Source organism: Ptychodera flava, chromosome 20, assembly GCF_041260155.1.
Source record: "Ptychodera flava strain L36383 chromosome 20, AS_Pfla_20210202, whole genome shotgun sequence".
Lineage (NCBI taxonomy): Eukaryota > Metazoa > Hemichordata > Enteropneusta > Ptychoderidae > Ptychodera > Ptychodera flava.
This window is the reverse complement of record NC_091947.1, coordinates 24,596,120-24,612,114: the sequence shown is the minus strand read 5'-3', so window position 1 is coordinate 24,612,114 and position 15,995 is coordinate 24,596,120. Positions and strand designations below refer to the sequence as shown.

The 15,995-nt window shown below is 40.3% G+C and overlaps 1 protein-coding gene across 1 annotated transcript in view; it reads right to left on the bottom strand.

The window, feature by feature from the left end:
- LOC139120382 (uncharacterized) overlaps nucleotides 1-7,023 on the bottom strand; it is an 8,353-nt gene extending 1,330 nt beyond the window's left edge. The window contains exons 1-4 of the mRNA XM_070684759.1: nucleotides 6,761-7,023; nucleotides 5,589-5,817; nucleotides 1,618-1,792; nucleotides 1-1,307 (exon numbers count right to left, since the gene is read on the bottom strand). The exon at nucleotides 1-1,307 is cut by the window's left edge and continues 1,330 nt beyond it. Of these exons, the coding sequence (XP_070540860.1) occupies nucleotides 1,102-1,307; nucleotides 1,618-1,792; nucleotides 5,589-5,738 (531 nt within the window). The 5' untranslated portion in view covers nucleotides 5,739-5,817; nucleotides 6,761-7,023 and the 3' untranslated portion in view covers nucleotides 1-1,101. The remainder of the gene's footprint in view (nucleotides 1,308-1,617; nucleotides 1,793-5,588; nucleotides 5,818-6,760) is intronic.
- Nucleotides 7,024-15,995: the final 8,972 nt, after the last annotated feature.

Sequence of the window (15,995 nt, the reverse complement as noted above, 5' to 3'; positions counted from 1 at the left end):
TGGACAGATTTCACATAATCTTTGGTATTCTCCCCATGGCAAACCAAGTCACATTATGAAAACCTACAACCAGGCTGAAATGTACTACAGTATTCAACAATTCTGCCTGGTTCAAGTTTTGAAAATCTTGCATGTTGTACAAGCAGAAACTGTATACTAGGAAATTTTATGATGTTCACATCAGCTTTAGCATGACAATCAGTCATAAGTTGGATGAGAAAGAAGTTTTTTCTCCCATTTTTGATATTTAAAAAAAAATTTCAAATTTTGATAAATTTCACATTATTCTTTAAATGCTATATAACAAAACCACAATTTTGTTTGGCAATGAAGCTCATAATTTTGAATGCAAAACATTTAACTTTTGTGTATCATGATTTTAATCACTTTCACTTTCAATCCTTCAAGCTGGCCATATAACGATAATATAGATGATTCAAATCAAAATTTACCCAAAATCTGTATCCCCTTCATCTTTTGAGTAAACTATTGCTACCATACTAAACTTAAGATTCTCTGCTTTCTGAAAATATATCTAGTATGAGAGGGTTTTCATCTTTGATGAGAAATATTGCTTTGAAAAAAGTGTGTTGGTCAAGTGCAATGCCACATTAAATCCACATTGTACCACAAGACTACTTAGGTTATAATATCATTATTAGGCTTTTATGTTTCTATACCGATGAAATATGTACAATAGGGGAAAACTGGCGAGGGAAGAGCAAGGAAACATTTTACAAATATATCTATATAAGCTCAATTATAAACGTGGGACATATTTGAAAATCAGCAGCAAATGTCTGTATATGCTGCGCATCATTTTGGGGGAGATGGGAAAGAGTCCAACCAGTAATCAATTGCATACATCAATGCCAGCTGGTGGCGCACTTTGCCTGAGTACCAACATTTAACCATATAGATCAACTGTCTGGACAAATGCTTTTGTTAGACCAAAATGGCAAATACTGACAAATATTGACTGGCATCCATCTATCTGATAAGCTCCACATCACAGACAAGGAAATTCATACAAAGGGACACTGGTGAGTGTAAATTATTTACAGTTCATATACAAATTTGTTTGATTTGTTGATTGAATGTTCAATGCCTAGTGACATTCAGGTTGACCTGATTAGCACCCATGATGACAAAGTTTCCTCTTCCGCTGACTTTTGCCACATTTTGAGTGTATGATGCAGATGATGTGGAGGAGAGCCGTGGTCCACCATCAGTGCTGTCTGTTCCGCCTCTAGGTGGCGCTCTTCTTCTCACTAGCTGACCTTCCTCTTTCCTTCTCACAGGTAGTACTGAAGTGAAAACAAAAGAATTTCATTGAGAATTCATATATTAACATTTTCCAGTGTACGACTGAGCTTGCAAAAAATAGGCAAATTTTCCCCAAAATATTATCGATTTATCACTATGGAGATACTTAAAACAGATGTTGCTCTCATATTACCCCTGCACAAACAGAACCATAATGGCTACATACTTCTTCAGTAACCTACAAATTCAAATGAAAGCCGGAAATGGAGAAATAGAAACAGTAGTTTCTTAACATTTTAAACAAGTGTCTCCACTCTGCAATGACTGATTCATGACATTATAATGTATTACCTGCTCTGCTTTCTTGAACCGGTGTTTTACACTGTCTCTGTAATCTACTCAGATCCGTCTTGTCCAGTATTTCTACTAAATGTGGATACGGCTCCGCTAAAGCTTGGCGAAATTCCCTGTAAGCATCTTGGTTTGTTGATTTTTCCAGCAGATTCAGAAGTGTGGCAGCTCTGTCCTGTAATGAGAAGGCATTATGGTTATGCTCAATGATGAAGAAATATAAGCCACAGATAGAACAGTTGCCTGCTTTAAGGTAGTATGCGCCTTGGAGACAGATACTTGGACTCTCTAACTTTCACAATTCTTTTCAGATCTACCACTTGTGGAGGATTATTTTAAAGCTCTTAGTGTAAGAAAGATTTTTACTGTCTTAGTTTTTCGAAAATCCAAACTTATATTTTTCTCTATAGAACTTACACAGGGATGGTGGCCATTGTGAATTTCAAATATTGGTAAATTTGGTTAATTTGTCTCTCTGATACCAAAATTTGACCTGATTTTTATTCTCGATTTCGAAAGAGAATAGTTGAAAGATTTTTTGTGGACAGTTAGAGCAAAAGTTCAAGTCTTTTATTTTCGAGGTGCATACTACCTTAAACGATCTGTTCATTTACCATTATTTCCACCTCCTCTCCCCTCATTTTGAGATCAGAGTAGTCCCAACGGTCCTCTTTAAAAGACAGTTATGAAATGCTAATGTTAAGGTACTACAGGCTGTTTTCAGAGGCAGATCCATTTTTGTGCGAGCATTTCCTTAAAATGATACTTGAATTTCATTCATTGGTACGATAAAAAACTTGTCACAGGGAAAAATTTTATGTACATTTTGTACTTCTTTCTATTTACCTGTATATGCATATGCATGTGCCTATGCATATACCATGAGGGGAACGCTCCATTAACTTGGACGTACCCGAGTAACCCGAGTTGGTTATCAGAGGATTAATCGCTATGTCAACATATGCGAACAGATTATCTTTTAGTGTAAACAAAACATTAGCACTGCCGGAACTACTTTTAGCATGGCCCATGCCGTGACGGCTCTTGTCCGGCACTCATGATTTCCGACCAGCGTTAAAAGTGCCGTCCAGCACTTGCTGTTATTTTGAAGTCATCATTTAGTTCATAAAATTGCATGAAGAGTTTACAAAAACGATGGTACTATAGAATCCCTTTCAAATAAAATGCTGTTTAAACAATACTTGCAGTTAATTAACGTACGCTGATTTTGCATACGAAAAGCTATTTTTGTATGAGAAAGTACGGTAGCGAAAATCAGCACAACAAAACAGGACTTCAGCACAACAAAACAGGACTTTTACTAAAACGTACTCTTTCAATTTCAGTTCAGACTCACATTGCGGAAAGGTGCATGCAATGTAATGAAAGTCACGAGCAAACTTTGGTGTCAACGGATCCAGTCTTTGAATTATCAATGAACACTCACTTATTTTTCTGGTCAAAAGCCAAAGGCTACTCGTCCATCGCAACAAGCCTCTCTGTTTGCAGCATGTTCATTTTTAGCCGGATGCCGGCCAAATTGACCGGCTACTTCCGTATTTTGGCCGGCTACTTTTCAGCGATGTTTCGCTCTCTAGCCCCGAAATTCTGGTTTTGATGATAATATTTTGATATTTGTTGTCTTGCAAGCCGGAGATAACATTTCAGAAGTGCCTATGTGGCTATATGTAATCTAGCAATTTACGCGGTGAACTTGTTGCTATCTAGTATCAGCCTGTAGTACCGCGATCTGCGAACGTGTACTGTACTCGGAATCGCTCTCGAGGTCATCCTTGCTTTCCCGACTACAGTCCGAATTATTCCGACGTGAACTGGACATTGGACTGACGTTACGCCCACCAATAGCCCACCAATAGCCGGCCATTTCCGAATATAGCCGACGTTTGTTTCTCTCAAACGCGAAAGAGAAGAAAGTCTCAAACGCGGAAGAGAAAGTCGACGCTTCAGAGCTTTTGTTTTCTGCGTAAGAGTAGGGCCTTGTCTGATGGGTAGGTTTTTGATCAAATGTAAAGCGACCAAAAGTTACTGAGTCTCATTTGTCATACTTTTGAAACGCCACGTCAATCCATCCATAGTCGATCATAGATCTACATCGCGTTTTGTGGAGGGGCCGTGGTTTAGCGGAAGGGAAAGTCTACGCGGGAGTCTATGCTTGAAAACTTTGATTTTCTGCGTAAGAGTAGGACTTTGTCTGTTGGTTGCCGGAGGTTTTAGATCAAATCTAAATAAACAAACAATTACTTGGTCTCATTTTTCGTACTTTTGAAACGCTACGTCGATCACAGTGTCAACTTTCAGGTCGACCACAGTCCCTCTATCCACCGGTCTGGAAACGCCTATTGTAAAAGGTGTCAATCACCTGGATCGCACAGCCAAACCGCGATACGAGGGACAGTCACGTGATAATGCGTAGCTTGGGTTTGTCCTGCATGCCACAGTCCCCGATTGTGTGTACGCTTTTCTCGAATTTTCGCTGTTTTTGGCTCTGTTAAGTGTTCTCTGCGTCTATCTACGACACGAAGACAGAAATTATCATATCCTGAAACCGGTGTTTGTTTTGGTGATCCTTCTCCCATCGTAAATGATGATAGTGTGCGATAATTTCTGGGGTTGATCGCTGCGAGGTGTGTTGACGCATGGATGTCTATTTTTTACATTCATGGTTGACGTAGCACAAGCAACGGCTGGAATCACACCGGAAAATTTGTCGTCGCTTTCTCTTGCAATGCTAATATTCAGTGCCTCCAAATATGATCTAATTATGTTTTCTGTGTAATATTCTGTGAAATCATGTTGTCTGTTAATGAGCAGAATAGGAAAGACAACTGCAGAAATGCATGGATAGAGGGACTGTGGGTCGACCAATATTGCATTATGTGTAAGCTTACTGTGTCACAATCGACTAGTCGACTGCAGGTTGTGTGTATACATACGGTGTCGTACAGGTTGACGTTGGGTGTCGTCAATTTGGAATTTTATCAAACATGAACACTGGAATTTAGCTCTCTTTTTCAATTATATTCAACATCACCAAAAATCAATGGTAAGCTCGCGAATTCGTTTTATTGTGAAATTAATACCGTGAATTAAATCACTGAAAATTGTGCCGTCCGCCGACCGGCCTCGTTAACTGCCTCTACTATATCTCCTTTCTTATAATATGTACGAGTGGCCATACTGTTTACAGACGGATCCGGCTAGCAATACATTGACTTAAATTCGCTCTATAGGAGATGTAACGTCACAGGATACGCGAAGCTCTTGGAGTCCTTACTCACTCGTTACGTTGTTTACAAGTGCAAGAAAAATCTCGTGGAAAGAACATTCCATGCTGTTCCGATTACATTTCCATAAGGATCAATGCGCGTTACTGAAGTGAAGCGTCCGAAAATAGGAAACTTGAATGAAAGTGAACGAAGAACGATATTTTGTTTCACCATATTTCTAAAACTTAGTTTAGAGCCTAAATTAAAGAATAAACTAGATTACTTGCAATGAAAAGAGGGCAGTTCACTTTTTCCTGTCAACATAGTTCCATGTGCAAGCATGTGTGCCCGTGGTACTGAGTGAGTCGTCACAGCCCTGACGTTCCTATTATAGCACCAGCTCGATAAGATAATCGCAACAATGGAAAATTAACACCTTGGGGATTAAAAGTCTTCTGTTTGTCACCCGAGTTGGCAGGCAGCAACTCGGGTTTCAGGTACCATCAAAGTTAATGGAGCCTTCCCCTAATTAATGCATAGGCATATAAGTTTATTGATATGCACGTGCTACTTTCTATTTACCAGCAATGCACTGTCAAGTCATGGTTGTATGTGTATGTTTTCAAAATGGTGGTGATGATGATGATAGCCCATATAAACGGCAATGATTTCATTATTGTTAATTATCAGTGCAATTTGCCAAATTTACCTATCAATCGTCTACACATTAGAAGATGGCCATACCTGTGATGTTGTTCCAGCTCTCACTCTTTCATCATCATCGATATCAAACACATATGTTGCAACAAGCTGGTTTAGCACATACTTGACGTCCACGGTTTGGACGAGAACTAGTCGATTTATCCTCAAGCGGTATTTTTCCTCAGGTCTCATCACCGAGCCAATCAACTTTGGTTCTTGATACACTTTCCTTGAAATTATCAAAACTTCAAATGTAATTCCAAGTTTATGGCTGAAAGCAAACAGATGCACAGGTTATTTACGTTGCTTAGGTTACTGCTACACGAATTTTCATCAGGTCTTTTTGTGATAGCATGTATATACTGGAGCAGGATACGTCACAAGAGGGCGCTCTTCAATATCCAGTATGGTATCTATTTATGACTGAGGTAGTCATTAAATTATTATTAACAAATCATAGATAGTAGAGGGGGAAGACCCCTCTACTGTCTATTATTAAATGAAGTGCTTTAACATTGCAAAACATTTCAAAACAACTTTAAGAAGGAATTCGAGTTTCACAACGTTCAAATGTTAAAGCTACGTTGGTTTTGCAATCCCGTTGCCATCACTTTTGATTACTGAGTGTGCATGCGTACGTACGTACGTGTGGGTGTAGCCTGATGCAATGCGATGCGTCGTGATCATAGTCTATTTCGTGATCACGGCACACGGGTAGTTTAGTTTAGTTTAGTTTCTAAACGGCGTTTTTTGGCCTTCGCCACAACTCCGAGGCCAAAACACTCCGCTTAGATTCTAGTCCGGGATTCTAGTACCTCGAGCTGCATAAGCAACTAAATGAATGACGTCGCCGTGACACGAAAACAAGTTTACTGCACTGTGCGAGTATGGAGGTACTGTCGTGTCGAGCATGGACGTCCAATCATGGAGCTAAAAAAAGGAGCACTGATCCTTTCTGTGGTTCCCAACATCAACAGGATTGGCTATGGGGATTAAAGACCTGCAAACACCCTTTGTGTTCGACAGCGTATCGTAGCCGAAAAAAATTACCTCGTAGTCTCGTGTACAGACCATGTAGATGATTCTGCTACAAACTAAAGGGGGACGTAGGCCTACATGGATATGGATTGGCTCACAGCGCAGTGGTTCAAAGCCATGATAAGCCCTTACTTTCTTTGTCGAACTCGTTGGGTAAAGAAACTAAAATGACTCACCAAGCCAAGCGGTCTTCTTCTTAAAACTCGTGGGCCGCACTGATGCTTCGACTCCAAGATTAAATCCACCACTCGGTGAGTTTGTGCCCACTGACGTCCTAACTGTCGACAGTCCCTAGTCCGTACGCGAAATGTTGTATCGAGTGGGCGAGGATGGCGAACTATCTAGTGTGACGTCACGCTTGAACTATTTATAGACCGGTTACTCACTTCATAGAAACGAGGAAGAGAGACATGTCTAGGAGATAGTTTAAAAGCAGACTTCAGAGACCCGGCCCGGCAATGTTCTTAGCTTTCTTTTTCATTTCATTCTTTTTTCTTTTGTTTGCTTGTTTTTGCTTCGGGCCAGGTCAAAGAGCGGATGCAAATACCACCAACACACAGCAACATGGTTGACTACTATGTCTGCTCTCTCTTTCTACTTCCATGGTCTGCTATATCCAAGCGCTTAAAGGTAGAATGTGCCACAGGGACTGATATTTGGATTCACAAACCTTTTCAATTCTTTTCTGATCTACCACTTGTGGGGGTTCATTTGAAAGCTCTTGGTGTAAGAATTTTTTTTACCACCTTAGTTTTTCGAAAATCGAAAGTTTTATTTTTCTCCACTTTCAACACAGGGGACCGGTGGCGGCCATATTCAAATATCGGTAAATCTTGGGTAATTTGTTTACTCTGGTACCAAATTTTGCACGGCGACCCCTGATTTTGTTCTTAATTTTGAAAAAGAACGGTTTTCTATGTAGACGTTAAATTTGAATTTCATTCCAAGAAACTTTGGGAAACTGTGCTGAACCTGGTCGATACGGCAAAAAGAACGGCGTAAATGATACGGGCCGCAGTGCTTGGTCCCCAAAGCATTCATTTAGCTGGACTATATCGACCGGCAGGCTAAGATACCAGATAATTCTAGATTTCATGACCCTGCCGGATATTCTCCGGTTCACGGGCATTGGCCAGCCAAAGAATACCTGAGTCAAATAGCCTTCCTTGAAGTTGTTTTAAGGAGGAGACTCCCTGTCCTATAAATCTTAATAAACACTCTTGGCTAGCAAGGATACAAGGACACCGTACATCAAAGTAGCGGGGCGGAAACACACACGATAAAGTTCGCATGTCGCTCATATTCTGTTCACCCGGAAAGACAGCATTGCGATGTTCACCACTGGTTGCCGCAACTTTTGTTAGGTTATATTTCCTGTTGGTAAACGTTTTGTGACGTCCACATCCTGAAGTTCCTTATACGGCATGTCCGCGTGTCGAAACTGACGATTGGTGTTCGAACAAACAGACACTGCCCACGGCCACTTGAGTTGTCTGAATTGGAGCTTGACTGGGAGAAACGGGAATTTCCCCATCCGCAAGTTAACACGGGCAGAGACTCAACCCAGTGCATCATCTTTTTGCAACGACCAGAATATGTCATGATCATCATGGTCATAAGAACTAATTTAGTGCGCCGATATCCTCATGGGAATTAGTGCTCTTAAAGCAGAGCGTTATAAATAATAACACAAATTTTTCAAGTGTACATATATATATATATATATATATATATATATATATATATATATATATATATATATATAGACAGGGTTGGCATTTAAAAATCGAGTGAACGCCTCCTCTGTGGTGTATGCAAAAATTCATGAGCCCCTGCAGTTTTAAGATTCCAAATTATTCCATACTATAGGTTTTGTTAGCCAGCCCTTGCCATAATAACGCTTATTTTCAAGGCGGGTCGGGCAGGGCGACGTCAAAAGTTCAATGTCTGATATTAAAGAAAAATACATGATTTAAGTTTTGCTCCACCTTCCCACCCCACCACATAGTTAGTCCATGGAGGTCTCTGTTACCTCCATGGTTAGTCTACATGACTTCGTGAACGGGGAAGCTGCTAACGCCGTATTGGTTTTCTGTCAAGTCAGGGCTCGAAATTAGCGGTAGTCCCGCGTCCACAGACTACCAACTTTTCCCTGGGGCTACCAAACCCATGAAATGGTAGCCCACATGGACTACCAAAGCCTGGGACATGAAATTACTTAGTGGGCGACATGATGTTGATCGCTGTGAGATGACCGACGCTCGGTCCGAGAGTCAACCCAGCTTGACACAGAAAGGCCTGACTATGACTTTGTTATGCAAATTAAAATGCGACAGTGCAGTCGAATTTGTTGCGACACACTTTCAATAATTTATCATTTCTGAACTGATGTACAATTGGATGACAGGCTCGGGAAATGATGGCCAATGAAATTTCATTTTCATAGTTATTTAATCACAATTTATCAATCACAATTAAAACACAAAATTATTCAAACTGCAGAGAAAAGCTGTCGGGCGATACACAAATTACCCTTTCCGAAGTGTACGAGATCATCCTATGATAGTGTACTATGCTTGAGAAATATAGCCAATTGCCCCGAAAGTATTCGGAACATGACTGTACCAAGTTGTCATCCTGAATTCATAGCCAATCTATTTTTAGCCATGTTATATGTTTACACGTGCTGAGTGAAAAGTCGTCATGGCGAACATCAAAATACGTATATACGTTTAGTCTACGTATGTGTGAATAGGTGGTCAAACTTTGAGGCGTCACCGTTGTCCACTACACATGCTATACCGTTCTCCTAAGGTTATAGTCTACAGGTGTTGATGTCAAATGACTAGAAAATTCACTTCCTAGATAGAATCATGCAAAATAAATCTTTCCTTGTCTAGATTATAAATAAAAACACCCTTTACAAAAAAAACCTCAGTCTTCATTCATGCATGGGCTACCAGACCTTGTCACTGGGCTACCAACTTCAGAAAATGGTAGCCCAATGGGACTACCAGGGAAAAAAGTTAATTTCGAGCCCTGCAAGTTTATATTTTGATCCCCACAGACGATTACAGTATAACATCAAGCACTTACTAAAGGCTTATGATTTTCCCTCGTGTTGTTTTCAGATTTATATCCCGTGACTTATTCGTCAGCATTTAGAAATGGTAGACAGATTTTTATAAAGCGTGCTAGGAGAACCATGGTTAATTGAATTTGAGTCGCACTGTACCCACCTGCAGCTTACAACCAACATATTACGACTAGACAAATTGCATGTGCATTTTTGCGAACGACCTCGGCCCCGGCTCCGTTTACAAGTTGATCTGGGTCTCATTCGACCTTGCCGCAAAAGGAGCGAAAACATGTCATTATATAACTTCATTTTAAAGAAATTGGTTATCAAACCGACTCGGAAGTACAATATCGTTTTCGTAAGATTTAGAACTTTTGGAGCTACCCCCCCCCCCCCAAAAAAAAAGAAAGAGAGTGGTTGAAATATTGCTTTGGGAAAATTTGTGCAAATTTAAAAGTTAAGTTCCTTCACTTTCGAGGCGCATACTTCCTTAACGAACGTTTACCTTCCGGAGCTCATTATAGGGCACATCGGTTATGAAAAGATATACACAAAGGCGTTCCGTAATTTCTTTGTCCTACTGGAGGTGGGGGAGGGGGGTCTTACGTCATTTTTGTGTGTGCCATAGTCACGACACGAACCCCGTAAAGAGGAAGGGTCTGGCACAAAAACCAAAGAAGTAAGTTCCGTCTTCGCCAGTTTTCATCATCGACGTCCCCCTTCACTGTCACTTGACACTGTTTTTTTTCCGCGCACATTCTGAAAGACACACCTCTCTGACCTCGCAGACTCGGTCCCTCCACAAAAGGGACCGTACCTCAGAGTATCAGAAGTATATGAAGGTGCCGTGCATGGAGCAACGCATGTGACAAACGTTGTACTAATATTCTGTGATCGTGATCACATGGAGAGTAGCTGCAATAATTGTAGCCCTTGGTTGGTGGGGATTGGGCTTCTGTCGTGCGGCTCGCGCCTTGCCCCAACCAGGGCTACAATTTCTCCCAATACCTGCTCGTGTAAAAGCTGCAGTGCGGATCTACACTGCATGGTCCAGGCACACACGGGGCCGCATTATCAGAGAATCTCCCCTTACCGTGTGCAAATTTCACCATAATCCTGCTCCCAGATAATGTTAGAGCCCTTGTAACTCCTATCGATGGTCAACTTTACTCCTTGCGGCTGAAAAATGACAGTTTAATGACTCAGGCGCGAAGTCAATTCGAACCTGACCGCCGTCGTTGAACTCTGTACCCAGCCGACTTGTACCATTACATTTTAGGGGTGGCCGACAGGTGTGAGGGACTAATGAAAACGGTGGCACTAGCAGTAGCGCGCTAGTGGCAGTAGTTGTTATTTTAACGTTATCTTTTCGAAGGATTGTAAAAAGGTCATAGGACCGTTTGCTCCTTTTCAATTACTGCAAGAATACAACTATCGCTGAAAGCAAAGAGAGACCAGTGACCATTGAAGAACTTGCCATCTTTATTTCTGAAGAAGTGAAAGAGATATTCACGCCATGCAAAGTCTGTCGTCTGGTCTTGTCATTTTATACAGATGCTCTGACAACAAGAGGACACCGCAATATAATTATAAGATATCCAATCGATATTTACGGCTACTATACTATACGATATAGATCTCTAAGGCTATAAAATCTTCGATATATATCGGATATTTACCCGCCTAATTAACAAACTCTAGTATCATCTAGTAGCGAAGTTCGAACCAGACTAGCGCTTGGCCAGAGCTGTAAAGTGGTGAAATGTCTGACATATATTCGCGACTCTTTTTAATCTTGAAGCTTATAGTGGTACAATTTCCGACTGTTTCAAATGTGCTGAAATAGTTCCGATTCATAAGGGAGGCTCTAAGAGTGATGTCAACAACTATAGGCCTATCTCCCTCCTACCAGTTCTTCTACCTAAAATACTAGAAAAACATGTTTATATTAGTTTTTACAGTTTTATGCATTTAATCTTTTTGTCACAACTCACAATCATCAGACAACGTTAACATCACTCTTGTCACATGCTTTAGTCAAGTTAACTGACCAGGGTCTATACTTTTACAGAATATGGATGAAGATTTACGTGAAGATTTTTTCATCGTTGATCATAACATTTTGCTGAGCGAACTTTCTGTGTACAGGTTTTCTGATTTGTCACTGAAGTGGTTTCGATCATACCTTACAGGAAGAAGTCAATGTTAGTTTTAGGTGTACACGCTCATGTTTTGTCGATTGGTGTGGTGTATCTCAGGAGTCCATTTTTGGTCCACTTCTGTTTTTGATCATGTTATGTATGTCATTTTACCCCACACTCATCATGACATGACTGTAATTAGTCTGGAACATTCTCAACTTTGTGTAAAAATGGGAAGCTTAGATACTACTACTACTGTGACTACTACTACTACTACTACTACTACTACTACTACTACTAATAATAATAATAATAATAAAGGGACAAGTCTTCGTTGCGGTGCTTCAAATCTTATTAGATTTATTCAAAAACTGTTGAGCTCAATATCAAAGCAGGTATGTAAAACATGCTGATTACAAGGAATTTGTTACAAAGAGAAAGATGTATCCATGAAAAAGCACAGACGTGAAAATGATGTAAAGAAATCCTCATACAACCCGGCCTACTACGTCATAAAGATGTATGTTGACAGACAAGAAAATGCCGAAATTTTAAACTGATAAACACTGCATTATTGAAGTAGTCATGAACAAACGGATGGAGGAATTCCATCTGATTAAAATCAAAGGTAGAGTACGGCGACGTCTTCTTATGCGTACGCGGTACTCTCTCGCTGTCGCCTCTCACTACGCGACAGCGAGAGAATACCGCGTACGCATAAGAAGACGTCGCTGTACTCTACATCTGATTTTAATCAGATTGGAGGAAGTCGTTCCTATGTTGACCCTATTTCCATACTGAATTCATCATGCACACTGTAAAGTTCACTATGGTTCGAAGCGAGACTACATAAATGTCCTGTGAGAAAATTAACCTGGAATGTAATCCGCGTTTGTGTAATGAGTTTATTAAGATAAAAAATGTTACGACCGTACAAAAACAGTAAAATACCTACGTGTAGTATACAAATAGCAAAGTATTTGGCAAAGTATAATTATAGTTAAACTATAAATAAATATCGGCAATTTCACAGACCCGGCGTGCCGTGGCACAAGGCTAGTCATTGTAGTATCATCTAGAGTCCGGAAATCGCCGATAAATATTCGGTAAGTATAGGCGATTTCACAGACGCAGCGTGCTGAGGCACAAGGCAAGTCATTCTCGTCCAGTGTCGATCGGCGATTTCACAGTAATCCCGAAATCGTCGATATGTCAAACTTTGATACTAGATGGTAAATATCCGATTAAAAAAAATTGTGCAAAGTCACGCCGTCATGGACAAGAATGCCGTTTTGGCACCCCACTTCACACATTGTGACCTTTTTAGTCGAACAGATTTTGCTTGGAACCACTCTTTCCACATTGAACAACAGCGGCATCTTGTTCATGTAGTTGTACCATGAAGGTGGATGGTTGAACTTAGTTGTGAAAGTTGAACTAGTTATGGAGTTTAACTTAGGCACGCTCTGAACAATGTGCATGGGCACTAAGCTCTCACTGCTTTAAATGACCCGTTCCCGTGTAGGATTTATTGAACTAGTACGTAACTTTAATATTTGAGAAAGTTGGGAAGATACAGCAGAGGATTTATTGAACTAATTAAAATGCGTAGTTGAACTTCGGCAAAAGTATCTCTCTTTATTCACTAAGAGTTACATATTGTCATGAAAATTACCCATCCTTTCACTCCCATAAGCTAGTCCTACGAGTATGGCAAGAGTGTCCGGCTTTGGCTCCGGAGGCAGTGTAGGGCTCGTAGGGCTACCCGTAAGCATGCTCATTCAGCTCCCTCACACCTGTCGGCCACCCCTAAAATGTAATGGTACAAGTCGGCTGGGTACAGAGTTCAACGACGGCGGTCAGGTTCGAATTGACTTCGCGCCTGAGTCATTAAACTGTCATTTTTCAGCCGCAAGGAGTAAAGTTGACCATCGATAGGAGTTACAAGGGCTCTAACATTATCTGGGAGCAGGATTATGGTGAAATTTGCACACGGTAAGGGGAGATTCTCTGATAATGCGGCCCCGTGTGTGCCTGGACCATGCAGTGTAGATCCGCACTGCAGCTTTTACACGAGCAGGTATTGGGAGAAATTGTAGCCCTGGTTGGGGCAAGGCGCGAGCCGCACGACAGAAGCCCAATCCCCACCAACCAAGGGCTACAATTATTGCAGCTACATGGAGAGTAAACATTGCAGGATCAGTCTACATGGCTGTTTTTTCCCGTAGATTAATGACGTGTCATATATATTACTTCTTAGTATATACGTTACTTTTGTTTTAGGTCAAACTCCCACGCAAACTCCCCGAGCATAACAATCAATAATGAGGTGGCCGGATGGGCCTGATGGGCACTATGCACCACTGTCAAATACTCAGTCACGATTGAGGTCAAGGTAGTGAAATCGGCATGTCTATTGACAATGTGATGTGATGTGTTGATATCGAGTATATATATATACATTTCAATAGGGATTCTCAGAATGTCAAGTCTATAAAATTGATAAGATTGAAGAATTATGATTCGCTGTTGTTGTTTCAACACAGGGACACCGGGATCCTTGTTTGTTTGTTTTTTATATGTGTGTTTGTTTGTTACGCATAATTATTTCTATATAAAATAAAGAACCAATGAAGAGTTGTATTTGTGTTCATATTTGTCAAGAAATGACGGTGTTTATTTGTTTATTTGTTTGTTTACAAGTATAGTCAATAAATGATACTTTAAAAAGTTTCTTTAGTAATACGTACAATCTCACATATGAAATAAAGCATACCCCATTATTTGCCATGCGGAGTAAGCACTCGTGTATGTCCACAGCTTTCTCGAAATACTCACCCTTCAAAGGAAGGGTATGCTTTATTTCAAATGTGGGGGTTGTATTAGAAACTTTTGAAAGTGTCACTTATTGACTATACTTGTAAGTTGAAGGACGAAAGATACCTTTTCAGCGTTCTGCTTACTATTGAATAAAAAGCCATCTGTCCTTACACGTGTGTGTGATTTCGCAATTTATGGCGTATTCTGTAGAAAGGGTCTCCCAATTTATAGATATTTTACGCTCGATGAAAACTCTCTTAAAATGTTTGATATAGAATTCAGTGAATTTGATTCATCATATGTCGCCAAAGTTCAGCGCAAGTGCTTCACAAAAGTATACTAAAAATTTAGGTAGCTGAAGAAAAAGAGAGCTGCTCTTACTTTAGAAAAATTGCTTTAAAAGTTGCGTTTGGAATTTTCCCTCTTGTAATACAAACGCTTTGGGACCGATTTCACACTCCAATATAGAATGGTCCGTCGATATTTCTTTTCGGGGTTATGTTCATATTCCATGTCCTTCGCTCGAACTTTTCCGTTTGTGACAATCCTCGAACACATAGGATGATTTGTTTCGTGTAATAAAGAATGTCAACGGCGTTGAAGTTTTGGAAATTTTACGGTTTATCCAAGAGCCAACCATATGTAAACCATAGGCAGATCGTGCTTTCCGATGATGATGCACACTGACAATCAGCTAGAGTCAACAAAATATTTCCGTTCGTCAAGAAGAGTTCAACAAGGGTGTCCGCTAGACTACAAATGTCATTTCCCTTCTCTCAAATTCCAAGAATTTGCCATCCGTTGATTCCAAGTTAATTCACTGACTGTGTTGCGTATTCTTGTCGACGAAGATCATTCCACTGAAGCACATTTCGTATGTGTAAAATATAATTTTATCTTCTGTGTTTGTTTATTTATTAGTTAACATGATCGTTTAAAATTGGTCATCTTAATTTTTTATTCAGGTATCGTTCATTTGCCTGTTTTTTTGTTTGTCAGTCAGTCTGTCCATCTGTCCGTTTGTTTGTTTACTTGTGTATTATTAAATCCTGGGATCCCCATGGTTTGAATTGCTGACGTTCTTTAACTGTGAAAGTCTTGGATAGAATTAACTAACGTTAATGTTTATGTTCTCAAGGCACCTAATCAAATGACGCAAGTTGGCGTATACAAGTTTCATGCAGCAAGCATAGCTCCGCTTCAGAGGCCGACACGTTCTAAAACCGGGGCAAGCGTATTCCCTTCCCCATGAGATTGAATAGTCCCGATTATCGATAGGCTGTTGCTTCCAAAACGACCCTGATTAATTTGAAATTGTTAGAATAATCAGTTATTTCAAAAGAGTTGGTCCGATTTCCAAAAGAGTGTAAC